Genomic DNA, 13,913 nt, shown 5'->3' on the forward strand with positions numbered 1-13,913 from the left:
GCCCGCCAGCGGTGGGGGCGGTGCGCTCGCGCGCCCTCTGGCGACGGCGGCGGCGGCCGCCGGGAGGGACCGGGGGTGGCTCGCAGTACTACAGAGCTCGGAAGCGGCCGCGGCTGGGTATGGCGGCCGAGGTCTCCGGTCCGGAGGTGGGTGGTGAGGGGCAGGAGCCTTTGCTGAGTGCCGGAGAGGCGGCGGCGGCGGAGGAGGAGGAGGAGAAGGAGGAGAGCAGGTAGGGCCTTGTTCCTTCCCGCGCCCCTCTCCTCTGAGGCGAAGGGCAGCTGCGCCAACAGGCGCCTCCCGTCCCTCGGCCGCTGCGTCCTCCCGGGGTGTCGGACCGGCGGCGGCTTCTTCAGCCTGCCCCGGGCTCGGGAGCGGGAGGAAAAAAAAAAGAAAGGCACTCGCTTGGGGAGTTTCTAAAAAGCATAAAAATCGATGATTGTGGCGCTGAAGTCGAGGTATTTAATAACACTTTTCCTGTGCGGGCAGCAGTTGATGGCTTGTTTTTTTCCTTCTGTCAGGAGAACAACAGTATCTTCGATGTGTAGGGGTGGCTGCTGTCGCTGCCGTCGTTGCTGAAGTGTTCTCATACTTGAAGACTTAACTAAAATCTTGAAAGTCACCAAACATAACATATGCATAGCATATGCAAGAGTTTGACTTTTTCCTGTGCATGATGGGCAACAGGATTACAAAATACCTTTAGAAACATCGTTTGTGTGGTTAAAGTTTCATTGAACCAAGACACTTCAGCGGTGTAAACATTTCTGAAATGATGTGTACAAATCATGCTGCGGAATAGCTATACTAGCTTTAAAATTGTACTTATGCCTCAGTCTATGCATTGACCTATACGAACAATATTTATAAACTATGTTCAGGCACATGTAACCTAGGTCTGCATCTTTTGGACAGAGATTATTTTGTTTAGAATACTTCAAAAGAAGTGAAGAACCCTGAAATGTGTTCTTGCTTCTGAAAAAGTACGTGGGTCTCAGAAGGTGCTTATGAGTTTTAGAAAGATAACTTACTGCTCACAAAGTTTGTAACTTCTGTTTCAAATTTTTTTGCAGCCTTTACAATCTTCAGCAATTTCTCTTACACACATCTTTTACATTGTATAGTTATTTTCTCACTGTAAAAATAGAGTGGCCATACCTTTTTGTCTAATCAATAGTTGTTCAGGTTTGGGATTTTTTTTTTTTTTATTTGAAGTCATGGTTCTGAGAAGATGTCTGGGTTTTTATGGTTTAATATGCACTTCTTAAAGGCTTTACATGATATCCGTGATGCTCCAAAGTGTCTATACAAAGAGACTGCAGAATTGAAGACCTCTCTAGATAAAGATCTCTTTGTGTAACATTTGAATGCAGTGGTACGTGATAGCATTTCTGTTAGTTTTTTGATTTGTCAATCTAGTATTTTTCAGTGAAAAATTAGCTTGCTTCTAAAATAAATTCTTTGTATTCTTTGCTGTGTGGAAGTCCATTCCTGCATAACAATTTACACAATTGTATTGAGAGGTTTGTGAAAAATGTTTTCAACGTCCTGTGGGAACAACTAGAAGAGAATCTGATAATGATTTCTTTCTCTCTTGACTTTTGGTTCAAAAACAGGGATGTTGTGGAAACACAAGAGCATTATAAGAGCAGGTGGCGATCCATCTGGATTATGTATCTTACCATGTTTCTCAGTAGTGTAGGTGAGTAAACAGAGGTGGATTTCAATGTTATTTGCTGAATGAATATATTTTGGTTTGAAAATGACAGGGTTTTCTGGATTTCAGCTACATATCTCCTTTAATGCTACTGTTCTTTTATAACTTTTTTAAAGTGCATTTTCTGATTCTTCACAAGAGAAGATATGACTAGCAAATCAAACAAAGTTACATTTAAATTAAATAGTGTTGAATTTAGTTACAGTTAAATAGTACTCTGTTTTGAGACTAAATGACATATTACTTAAATCTTTGTTTTATGGCTTTATAATAGTTTGGGGTAAAAGGTGGTGGCAGCGTAAGGTTATTGCTCAGAACCAAACAAAACAAAGGTCACGCTTTTATCATTCAAAGTGCAATGTTTAGGGAATGAGAATAGAAATAATGCTGAGCTCTTAAGAGGTAAGATCTTTGTGGGAATATATGTTGTCTATTTCAAAATGTGTGTGAGAGCTTGTTTTCTCCTATGGGATTTTGCATCTCCACTGCAGAACAAATTACTGTTTCATTCCTAAATAACTGCCCCTGGAAACAAGACTTCCGGTGATTTTTGACTTCTGGTAATTTTCTGTGGGCCTGGAAATCATCTTGAAAATCACAGGATACTTCAGTGATTTTTATTTTTTTTTTTAATTTGATGAATTAAAATTTCTGTGCTAAATGAATACAAATATGTCAGTATATCAAGAAATTCTTTTTACTCTGGGGACCTTGTTGTCTTTCTATTGGGAGGAAAAATCCCATGCAGTTTGCTTGGCGCATCAGTATTCTTTCCATAGGAGTTTTTTTGTTTAGTGCATACGCACCTATCAAATGTCCTTTTAAAAACAGTTCCTCCTATAAGGAGGAATTATCACTCCTTAAAAAAAGCATGTAATACATAATTTTTTCAGATGACAGAATGATGCACAGTATTAGACTATAATACAGTTAGGAGCAGAAGAATGAACCTGTAGTAACCGTTTCAGTAAAGCGAATTACTGATAAACATGGCAAATTAAGTAACTTCCATTATGTTTTTACTGCATTGCAGGTTTCTCAATTGTAATTATGTCTGTGTGGCCATATCTCCAAAAGGTTTGTAAATATGTTTTTTTGAAATTAATAAGAACAGAAAACTCCTTCTCAGAAAGTACGTCATGCAAAACTTGGCATTTTATTTAGGAAAAGAAACAGTAAAGGGAAGTATGTGGTTATAAGAGACTTTTATTTTGCCATCCACTTAGACAGCTTTCATTATTTCATGTAAAATCTCTCAGTTTATTTCCTGAATTGATAAAGGTACGTTATAATCCAGAAGTGTTTGGTTTTCCAATATAATCTCACTGTTTTCTTGGATAGTCAATCAATAGAACTCTCTTTATCTTAATGCATTTGCAGTGTTAAAACAAAATACACAAGGCTTGTCTGCATTGGCGGGGGGGGGGGAGGAGGAAGGAAGCTGAAAGTAGGAGTTGCTCTGTAAATGTCAGATTGTTGCATGTAGATCTTCTTGATATTCTGAATTGCCTGTGTTGCTGGATAGTGTTTTTAGTTTGTTTGGGTTTTTTCCCCCCTCTTTGTTGCATTCTTGTTAAAAGTGGCATGAAAGTTCTCTAAGACTTTAATCTGTGCTAGGATTTTACTGCTCCTGGAATTGTAGAAGGCAGTTCCAAATGCAAATTTGGAAGAACGCTTCCTGGACAGGGTCCTAGACGTATCGTTAAAATTGAGGCTGGTGCTTGGAGTAGACAAGAAAATGCATCATCAGCCTTTTAAATCAGGGCAGATTCAGGCATGTGCAGAGATGACTTGAGTGATTCCTTGCTCCTGGCACATAAACTGCCTACTGTAGTGCTTACGTTATATCTATAGCCTATAACATCAGCAGTGCTGTATGAAAACTATTTGAATTTGCTGCAAGTGAGCCATTTCTAGTCTCAGAAGCGAAGCACTTTTTATTGGTTTGGTGCATTGCTGGAGCCAGTTAGCCAAGGTTTATTGCCCCAGAACAAGTACCAAGTGAAAACAACTGCTTCTGAGACCCAGAGTGGTGTATTTATATTAAACACGGCACAATGCCGTGCAGACACACTAACTTGTTTAGCGATAGCTTAGGTTTGACACTGCATTGCATAGTGCCATATACCCTCAGAATTACCGTGCAGAGTCTAGATATTTCAGGTACTGATTCTAAAATGGTTTTGTTGATACTATAAAACACTCTAAGACTTTACCCATAGAATTGATTAATTTGTTTTTGCAGATTGATCCGACAGCAGATGCGAGTTTCTTGGGCTGGATTATAGCTTCTTATAGCATTGGCCAAATGGTTGCCTCTCCCCTGTTTGGCTTGTGGTCCAATTACAGGCCAAGGAGAGAACCTCTCGTTATTTCAACTGCTATTTCAGTAGCTGCTAATTGTCTTTATGCCTACGTTCATGTACCTCATTCACACAACAAATACTACATGCTGACTGCACGTGCTCTTGTGGGATTTGGAGCAGGTAACCACAGCAGAATTTACATTTCTGAAAATTATTAAATTCTGTGTCTTGTGTAAGATAGTTGGCATGGTATTTCAGTACCAGATTTATCATTAGATGAATGATAACTTATTACTTAACAAAGCAAAGAATCAGCCAATACTAGTTTATAATAAAATTGTGTAGTTGTGCAGTTACGTATAAATACTAGAGGGAGTGCTGGATTTCATCTTCTTGCAAAATAAGAAAAAAAACCCAAGAACACGTAAAATAAATGTAACTGTATAATTTAAGAGTATAACTTAATGTTTACATAAACACTTTCTTGTTTTGGTTTTTTTTTTTTTTAAGGAAACGTGGCTGTAGTTCGATCGTATATTGCGGGTGCCACTTCTCTTACGGAAAGAACAAGTGCCATGGCCAATACCAGTGCCTGCCAAGCAGTTGGCTTCATATTAGGACCAGGTAAAGCATATCTTCTTTCCTCACTTCTCTAATACTTTTTAGGATTAAATTGGGCATTGGAAGTAGGAATACTGAGCAGCTGTGTGTTGGGGATTTTAAGGTACGGTTTGTCAGTGGTATCAAAATTGTATAAATGGGATCCATTCATATATACTTGGTATGCCAATATAAATGAAATATTCTAGTCCAAAGAAATTCTAATTGTTTGTTCTTAAAAACTAGCTGTTTTGGATTGCTGGCTGCAGGAAAAACAAGTTCCAAGATGCTCTCTTGCACCAGTACCCACTAAATAGTCTATGACCAATTGCACTTTGTTCGTGGAGAAGGGAATTTAATATTACTGTACTTGGGCAAACATTTCCACCTTTCCGAAATGACTGAAAATTTCACCTTACCTCACATGTTGTAGAAAATAATGTCCAGCAGATCCTTCTGATCTCGTGGTGACAATCACAAAATCTTCATATTGGCAAAAATTTTAAGACATAGCACAGGTATTGCAGAGAGCTAAGGGAACAAAGAGCTCATGGGGTGTTTTTCAGACCAGGCGTAACTGTGGCTCCTGAGATACTCTTATCTGCTTTATGGGAGAAATGCATTAGACTTGCCTTGTGTTGTAAAGAGAGACCAGCAATTTTGTCCTAAACAGCCTCTAAAGGTTACTTGTCTTCTATAGCTGTAGGTTAAGATTATCCAATTAGTAGAGCTGAAGTGCTCTGTATATGGTAATATAATGAGGTGAATGTTTAGGGCTGAAAGTTTATTCTCCGGTTGATTATTACTAGTGCTATTGATAGAGCATTAAAGGGTCTACAGCAACCGAAAAACTGCATTCTTTGTGTGATTTGCAGAGAGTGTAAGTTTAGGTAATTCCCTTTCCTAATTTGGTAGGGACTCAGTCTGTTTCCTCACAGTAGTAAGCAAATGACCTGATCTTACAATCTTTTGCTCTGCACCAATTTAAATTTTAATTTAAAAAACCCCAAAACTTCTTTTCTCTCCAGCTTGCCCTTAGCGGAGGGATAGTCCAGTCCCAGGACCAAGGTTTTCCATGTAGGAGGAAAAGGAAAATGAGTAAATCAGCTATTTGCACATGGCCAAGAAAGTGAACCATTGGTACACTCAGAATTCAGTTCTAGTTCTTTAAGTGTCATGCTGTTATTTATACAGTTTATTTGTATGTAACCAAGTAATTTTCTGGCTAGTTGAGATCCCACTGGTATCCATCAGTTGATTTAGAGTAGGGTTCTCAGAATGTAAAAGGTTTGACAGGTATAATATTTAAATTTTACTTAGGAATTAGAACAACTTTCCTTATGTAGTTTTATATGTTTATTCTATATGCATTCTAATATTTTCTTAATACATTTATGTTTTTAAGTTTTTCAGACATGTTTTACACTTATTGGAGAAGAAGGAATAACATGGAAATTAATTCGTCTTCAGTTGAACATGTATACGGCACCAGTTTTATTTGGAGCTCTCTTAGGAGTTATTAATATTATTCTCATCTTTGCCATACTCAGGTAATCGAGTCAAAAAATAGAAATATTCTACCTTGTTTTAGTGGGTGGCTTGTAACAAATAATATGTTGCTCAGAAGGAGGAGTAATAAGCCTGAAATCTGGAGCACTAAAACTATAAGCTGCTGTTTATTTCTCAGTGTTTCTACCTTCTTTAATACATATCTTTTTCATTATGCTTATAAATTAATCATAGTGATGTTATGGCTAGAATGTAAACTGATGAAAAAAGTTAGAGCAGTTAGATTATTAGCTTAGCCTTGAGAAATTTTTAATGTTGATGGTTTCTGCCCATGTTTTTTCTCTAAAGAGAAATAAGGTTAGCTTGTCTGTAGGGTTCTTGCTGTCTGTGTCTTTCCTTTAAGAACCTCAAGGCAGGATTTTTATGCATTATCCCATTGGTGGCAGTGAGGGGAGGGGAGAGATGCACACCGATATGTGATACTCTCCCACTAGAATATTTCCCTTCTTGAATATGCTGGTGTTCACTGCAGCCAAATGTAGACTACCCAGATGATGTTTAAAGGAGCTGGGAATAATTAGAATATAAGACCATGCCATTTAGAAGTATTTTAATAGAAACTGGAGTCAATAGTAGATCAAATAACTATGTGTATTAATGAAAACAGTTCTAAATTTCTAGAGAGCATCGAGTGGATGACCTGGGTCGGCAATGCAAAAGTATCAATTTTGAAGGAGAAGGTATCTATTTTTTCTTGAAAACTTACTCTGTGATGGTAATTTTGAAGTACTCTGTTATTACATAGAAGCTTTTAGAAGTATTCTGAAGTTGATGGGTTGGGAACTGAAAGTGGAAAATAGGCTGTATCTCTTTCTAACTGGTCCAGAAATTGCTTCACGTCCATGTTGTGCCCATGTGTGTCCATAGTGCTGTCTGGTACCAAAGAAGAAAAAAAAAATTGTATGGATCCTTCCAGATTTTCACCCTGGAACTGTCTCTTCCAAGAGACAGGATTAAGTGGATATGGACATGAGAAAAATCTCCCTTAACTTCTACTCTGCAGTCATACCTCTCTTTTGTTCTGCATCATGCTGAGTAATTATCATTATTGCATGTCAGCTTTCACATACGGCATCTTATCAAAAGATGTATGTTGTATAAGTAAATTTGTTGGTGATACTAAAGTACAGTAATTGCCACATACAGTGCAACAGCTTATCTTCAATATATACCCCTTTTGTGCACAGTTCAATTTTTTTAAAATGTTGTGGGTATCCTTTTCACTTGAAGAATAAAAAGTGTATGAAAGATGATCTTAAACCTCTCTCAAAATCTATGGAAGTCACAAGTTTCAGTATTGTATTCCTTTTCTGTTTAAAAAGGGAGCTTTATGTGCACACCACACATGGGTGTTTTGTATATGAAAATGCTACGCCCAGGTTAGAAGAACAAAGGCTCTGTGGTGCTGCAGAATCCTATTCTTGTGTACTTCTGACCTTGCAAGAGGAACAGAAAGTGTTTTGGTTTCCATTGGCAAGATATTTAAAGAAGTTTGCTTATCTTGCTGTCACTCAAGACTTGTCAGTCCTAGCATTACAGTGGGACCACAGATGGTATAACTAATTTGGAAATAATTTTCCCTCATTGTCAGAGGAGTTAAAATTTCAGCAATTCCATTTTGATTTAAAAACATTATACGTAGATTGTCAAAATACAACTGCCTAGCCGCCCACCAACCTGCGTGTTAAATACTTAACGGAGTAAGGAAATCATTACCGTTTGTAATTTGTGGTCGTGTGAAGAAAGCTCAGTTTGCAGTTTAGATTATTGTTTTGCTTTGTTGCAGAAAGTGGTGTTCTGGATCAGGATGCAGAAGGAAACGTTGACCATGTTGCTGTGGTAGCAATCAATTTTCTTTTCTTTGTCATCTTGTTTGTGTTTGCTGTCTTTGAAACGTAAGTTTGTCTATTTTCTCTCAAAATGCTTAAGATGTGTAATGTAGTTAGACTGGGTATGCACGTAAAGGTTTTTCTGTTGCACTTGCTTGCTTAACCACACTCTTCAGAAATAGAAGTCCAAAACCATATGCGATCAAATTGATGTATACTGATACAGAGTAATGAATTAAAGGTCAGTAGTAACTGAAAATATGTAGCATACAGTTTGTAGTATATGAAACATTAATGTAAAAGCCTTTGAATTGATGCAAACCCACATCCTCAACTTTTTAAGTGTTAAAAAAAAAAGTAGCTTAACTTGGGCTACCTAAAATCTTCAGAGAAAACTGTCTTCAGTTGAGTACCTTGTTCTATACTTTCTATTTTAATTTTGTGTAATTTCTTAGTGCAATTCTGGTTAGCTCTAAAAGCTCTAGTGAATCTTTTAGTAATGATTGTTTCAGGAAAGATTAAAACAATTGTTTGATATAGTTAATGCAGTTGTATTCTTAAATAGACTATTTTACGTGACTGGTTTTTTACCTAAAGAGGTATGTTATTCACTCCCAAATTTTCTGTGTATAAGAAAATAAGTAAAACATAACATTATCTCAGACTGAAGTATACTTCCTATTTTTAAGTTATAAAATACTTAGAGGATATAAGATTTATTTTTGTAAGTTTTTTGATCTGTAACGTAGCTAAAATTTCTTTTAACAATATGTCTTAACTGAGGTATTTTTAGAAAAATTGAGTTCCTAGAGACTAGTTGGTTGCTAAAACTGAAACAGTATTAAATGTTTATTATTTTTGTATTATTATTTTTGTACTCACAGGGCCTGATTTTTTTTTCTCTCTCTATTACTGTTGCTTTGCTTTAACTCCATCTTTTCATTAAATAGATTAGTGATGCTTCAGAGTATGGCTGTTGTAATGCAGTTGTGAATTTTGTCTAGTGGATTTATTTTTAATAAATTATGCATGATGGAATTAGTTTATAACTAGCCTGTGTTTTCTGATAAGTTCGTGAGGAGGAAAGGCTTCTATACCACTGTGTTTGATGTTTGGGACAGTATACACATGTAAATGGCTGTATAGAAGAAGCTTTTTTTTAATTACTGTCATTTTGTTCTGTCAATTTAGTATAGCTACTCCATTGACGATGGATATGTATTCCTGGACCAGGAAAGAAGCTGTTTTTTATAATGGAATAATCCTTAGTGTGGTCGGCATTGAATCGGTTATTGTTTTCATGGTGGTTAAAACACTATCTAAAAAGTAAGATTTCGGAGTTTATCGGAATTTTCTTAGTTATGTTAGCTAAGTGTGAGAAGCTTTATGGCAAGGCCAAATCTGCATTACTTAAATCTTTTACTTGTTAATGAATTTGGGTTTACTATGACAATGAAGTACTTCCAATTTAGACACAGCCGTGATGCTGTGGTTGTTCTTTATTCTGTTAAAATAACCCCCTTCCTCATCTGTCTTTTACCCTCAAATCACAAGAAAAACAGGTTTTAAGTAAGTTACTGTGATTTTGCAATTTTTGTTGCAGGTGTTTTGGTCAGGCATCTTTTCAGCAAACTAATGGGCTATGTCATTAGCACCTTCATAAATTTTAATTTAATTAAATGATATATTTAACTGTAATTTCATTGTTTGATAGGACTGGTGAGCGTGCTATACTCCATGGAGGCTTACTGATTGTCTTGGTTGGATTCTTTATCTTACTGCCTTGGGGGAAAAAACTACCAAATATCCAGTGGCAAGGTATAATTAAAGTCCTACTAAACTATCATGGTAATGTTTATTGAAAGCTTTTTTTTGTATTTTTTTCTTAACGGTATGCATAACTTGGTTTTACAGAAATAAAGAATAACTCCATTCCCAGAACAACTTCCATTGAAATGTTAATGCCTTTCTGGAGTTTGCAAGCAATGCAGCTTCCATCCAACCACACAGTGGAACCCGTAGGCTGCCCTGTCACACAGTCCTGGTGCCTGAATACTCCGATGATCTATCTGGCCCAGTACATCAGCTCTGACATACTAATAGGATTGGGCTATCCAGTTTGTAATGTCATGTCCTACACTTTATACTCAAAAATTCTAGGACCAAAGCCTCAGGTAAAAGCACAATGCCTAAACAGTTTATTTCATTTGCTCTCCAGGACTTGCACCCCCTTTATTAGAATGAGGGATCTAGCTGAAATTCCCTTTGCCATTAGCCAAATAAGAGTATGTTTCAGCCAGGGCAGAAGTTTCCAGGAATTCTAATCTTTTTTTGAAAATCCAAGGCAAGTCCCTAGAGGAATTAGAAAGCAAGGCTTGTATTACAATTTATGGCAAATCTTACAGCGTGAAAATTTCAGAACAGCTAAGCCCAAAGCTTGTGACTTTCACAACAGTTCTGGAAGAGTCATTTTTGTAACAACCAATTACATATTTAGAATATGAGTATGGAATAATGTTCCTCTTAAGTATATTAAAAGGACTAAAAATGCGAGGATGCCCCCAGTTACTGGCATTTCACAGCGATGAAACACATAGCATGCTGATATTACTACTTAATAAAAGATTTTCTTCCTTTTTCACCAGTTATCTAATTTTTCCATGTTATATTTTGCTGTAAGAGACTAAATGATTTGAGCCAGAATGCCTTTTTATTAGAAAGCTATAGAGTATGCAGCTTAGTGCAGTCTTTGAATTAATGCTTGGAGAAGCTGAGCAGTACTCTTGGAAACAAAGTACTCAGTATCTTAATGAGTTAAGAAAGACAATCAATTGCTTAAACACTTCTAAATTTTCTAATTAGGATAATTGGTGGGAATTACTGGCAAGCCAAATAATTCCTGTATCACTAACATAAGCTTTTGATCTTCTGTAGGGTGTCTACATGGGATGGTTAACCGCCTCTGGAAGTGGAGCACGGATACTTGGGCCTGTTTTTGTGAGCCAAGTATACACTCACCTGGGACCACGCTGGGCATTTAGCTTAATCTGTGGAGTAGTTGTAGTCTCTCTCTTACTCTTGGAGATAGTATACAAGAGACTAATTGCATTTTCTGTCAGATATGGAAGGATGCAAGAAGAGAGTTGTTAAATACGCGTTTGTTTTTTTTTTTAAAAAAGTAGAACCAACCAAAAATAATACTTAGTTTATTACTACTTTTTAATGAGGAGTACCTAACCACTGACCTTGTTGGCCGTATGCTAAGAATGGTACACCTGTACTTACACATTGACAGAACACATAACTTGGTCATATCCCAATACATGGTTACACCTGCTGCAAAAGAGCTTTTGTATTCTGCTTTTCTAGCAGCAGAGGAAGGGATGTGAACAAGTTAGATCGATACAATGGCACATTTGAAGTGCGTACAGCTTAAATGATGCACCTGTGTACTGAATGCAGCTGTGAAGGTCACAGGTTACGTGCATCCTTTCCAGAAAGAGGTAAAAGAAAATATTATCTTGATTCTGTGAATCAGGATTAGTAACTCTTTTGTAACTACAGGATTAGTTGAGCTGCATGTACTTTGTATGGAAACATCACTACTTAAGCGAATCTTCTGATGTTCAGTTTGCTAGCTTGTAAGCACTGATTAATACAAAATGTCTGACTTTGGAAACTGATGTTACATACCAGTACATCTTCTCCCCGATTTCACATGAAATGTGACAGAATTGTAGAGGAAGGTGGGTACCTGTTTCACAAGCAATTTATGTGGGATTTGGGTATTTAAGTTAGTTAAGAGCCATTGAAAATCACAGCCTCAGTGGCTGTTACTTGAACTACAGTGAACCAGATGTGCAATTTTTCTTCTACTGTTTTGCTGAATGCCTTTTTGTAGAAACAAAGATAACCTGCACAGAGTTGAAATATGCACAGCTTTTCTTAACTTTACTACAAGAAGGAAATACTAAGCAGGATAGTTTGCACTTTCATTGTCATTGGTGAGAATGAATGCACTGTGCTGAGCAACCAGTGTTAATTAAGTAAAAAGGAGGAAACTGTCTCCTTGCGTGTTGACTGTTATCTATAGGCTTATTTTGCTGATAATATGGTATGAGAAAGGAACTTACAATGTTTGACTCATTCAGTGTTTATTTGAAAACATGAAGTAATAATTTTCCTTCATAATGGGGGCTAAGCTCTTCTGTATGGGTTTGTTCTATCTGTTTCAATACTACTGGGGAAAAAAATCTGGAATAACTCCAGTATGAGAGTTGTAGCTGCTGTTTAATGTGTCTAATATTTGATCCTTACTGAATTTAATATATGTAGTTAAGTATTCCTATGTAATCAATTGTTAAAACACTAAAAGACTACTGAATTAAAAGATTATTTTTTCAAGACTGACTGAAGGGAATACAGAAGTTTTACTCTCTCAGGCTTTCCTGCTGCAGAATCACAAAATGTCACGAGAAAAGACTTTGCTTCTATAAGCATTTCTTTTACATGCTAATTCATAATAAATAGTACCAGAAATACTGTGGTTTGGTGGTGAAAACAGACTGCAAAATGAAGTGCTTAGAGTTACAGCAACCAAAAGTTAACTTCAGTCATGAGAAATTGGTGTTTCTTCAGACCTGAGAAAGGCAAGAGTTTTCAAAATGGCTAACATAGTTAGGAGTTCATGTTCTATAACTCAGTTTGTGCTGAAGGTTAGGACACCATCTGTATGTTGTAGGGTTTTTAGTATTGTTGTTCAGGCTAGCTCACTTCCAACTTAAGAGTGAGAAAATGTTTGGGTACTTGGAGGGATTATTTTACCTGTAACTTATTTAAAGGGTTAAGGATAAAACTAGATTCAAGTCTCTTCTGCAGCAAATATCTGTAGAATACAGAATAATCCTCAAAAGGAGTAGCCCATGCACATTACTATGTTTACATAATGATTAAAATAAGAAAGCACGATTGTAAATTCTTTGGCTATGAGAATTTTTATTTTCCTAGGTCAGCTGTGTTTTAAGTTATGGCTTGCTTGTTATAGGTTATCATCCTCTCATTCTTACAAAACATGTTCTTGTTATCCACACGTACGGCTTCTGTTTTTTCTTTTTATTCTGGTTAGCAATTCCAGAATAAAAAGAAAACTGGTGTGGCTGATAATGTAAGTTTTTAACATGCAGTGCTGACCCACCTCTTAACCAAGGTTGACTTGCTACTTTAAGAGTCAGTTGATTGAAGATTAAAGCACTAAACCAAAAACATTTCTTCTACGAAAGGTGTATTTATGTGCATGTGCACATGTTTGTATCTATAGGTATATGAAAAAAACTTAGGGTCTGCATAAGAGCTATGCTTATTACTTGGTTTTTCAAAGACTTGCAATAGTTAACTCATTTTACTGTGCAGTTATTCCATCTGAGTATTAAGGTCCAACATGAAAAGATACACATCTCAACTGCCAAAGCAGTTTAAAAAAATTTCTTTTGGAGAATCATTTAAGGTTTTGGGGCAGGAAGGGTGTTGTATATCTTTCTTGATGCTACTAGTGCCACATTCTTTATATACAAGCTATTTACTTGATTTGGACATGACAAAATAATCAAAATTGTGTCTGTCAGAGACCAGATAAATAAGGAGAACTGACTTGAAGTCAAGGCTATTCCAGCAGATTCAAAAAAGCTGTATTAGAGAACATGTCTTTCTTGAGGGTTTTACAGCTCAGTTTATTGTGCCTAGACCACATATGCAAGCCCCCATCAGCACCCCTGAAACTCTCCATCCTCCCTGCTACTGACACCCTTTTGGATCCCACTCTTGCACTTAACTTAAGCCTTTCTCCTACCTTATAAAGAAGTTGGAGTATTTATTTATGAATATAAGCACCATCAGTAG

The 13,913-nt window shown here is 36.7% G+C and overlaps 1 protein-coding gene across 1 annotated transcript; it reads left to right on the forward strand.

The window, feature by feature from the left end:
• Positions 1-12,428, forward strand: MFSD8 (major facilitator superfamily domain containing 8). The gene is made up of 12 exons (XM_069794640.1): positions 1-229; positions 1,614-1,699; positions 2,748-2,791; positions 3,960-4,200; positions 4,531-4,644; positions 6,026-6,170; positions 6,811-6,869; positions 7,976-8,084; positions 9,210-9,344; positions 9,733-9,836; positions 9,933-10,192; positions 10,953-12,428. Exons 1-12 carry the CDS (start codon positions 120-122, stop codon positions 11,166-11,168), a joined length of 1,623 nt encoding a protein of 540 aa, XP_069650741.1. The 5' UTR covers positions 1-119; the 3' UTR covers positions 11,169-12,428.
• The last annotated feature ends 1,485 nt before the right edge of the window (positions 12,429-13,913 follow it).

The sequence above is a fragment of the Haliaeetus albicilla genome, chromosome 1, assembly GCF_947461875.1.
Source record: "Haliaeetus albicilla chromosome 1, bHalAlb1.1, whole genome shotgun sequence".
Lineage (NCBI taxonomy): Eukaryota > Metazoa > Chordata > Aves > Accipitriformes > Accipitridae > Haliaeetus > Haliaeetus albicilla.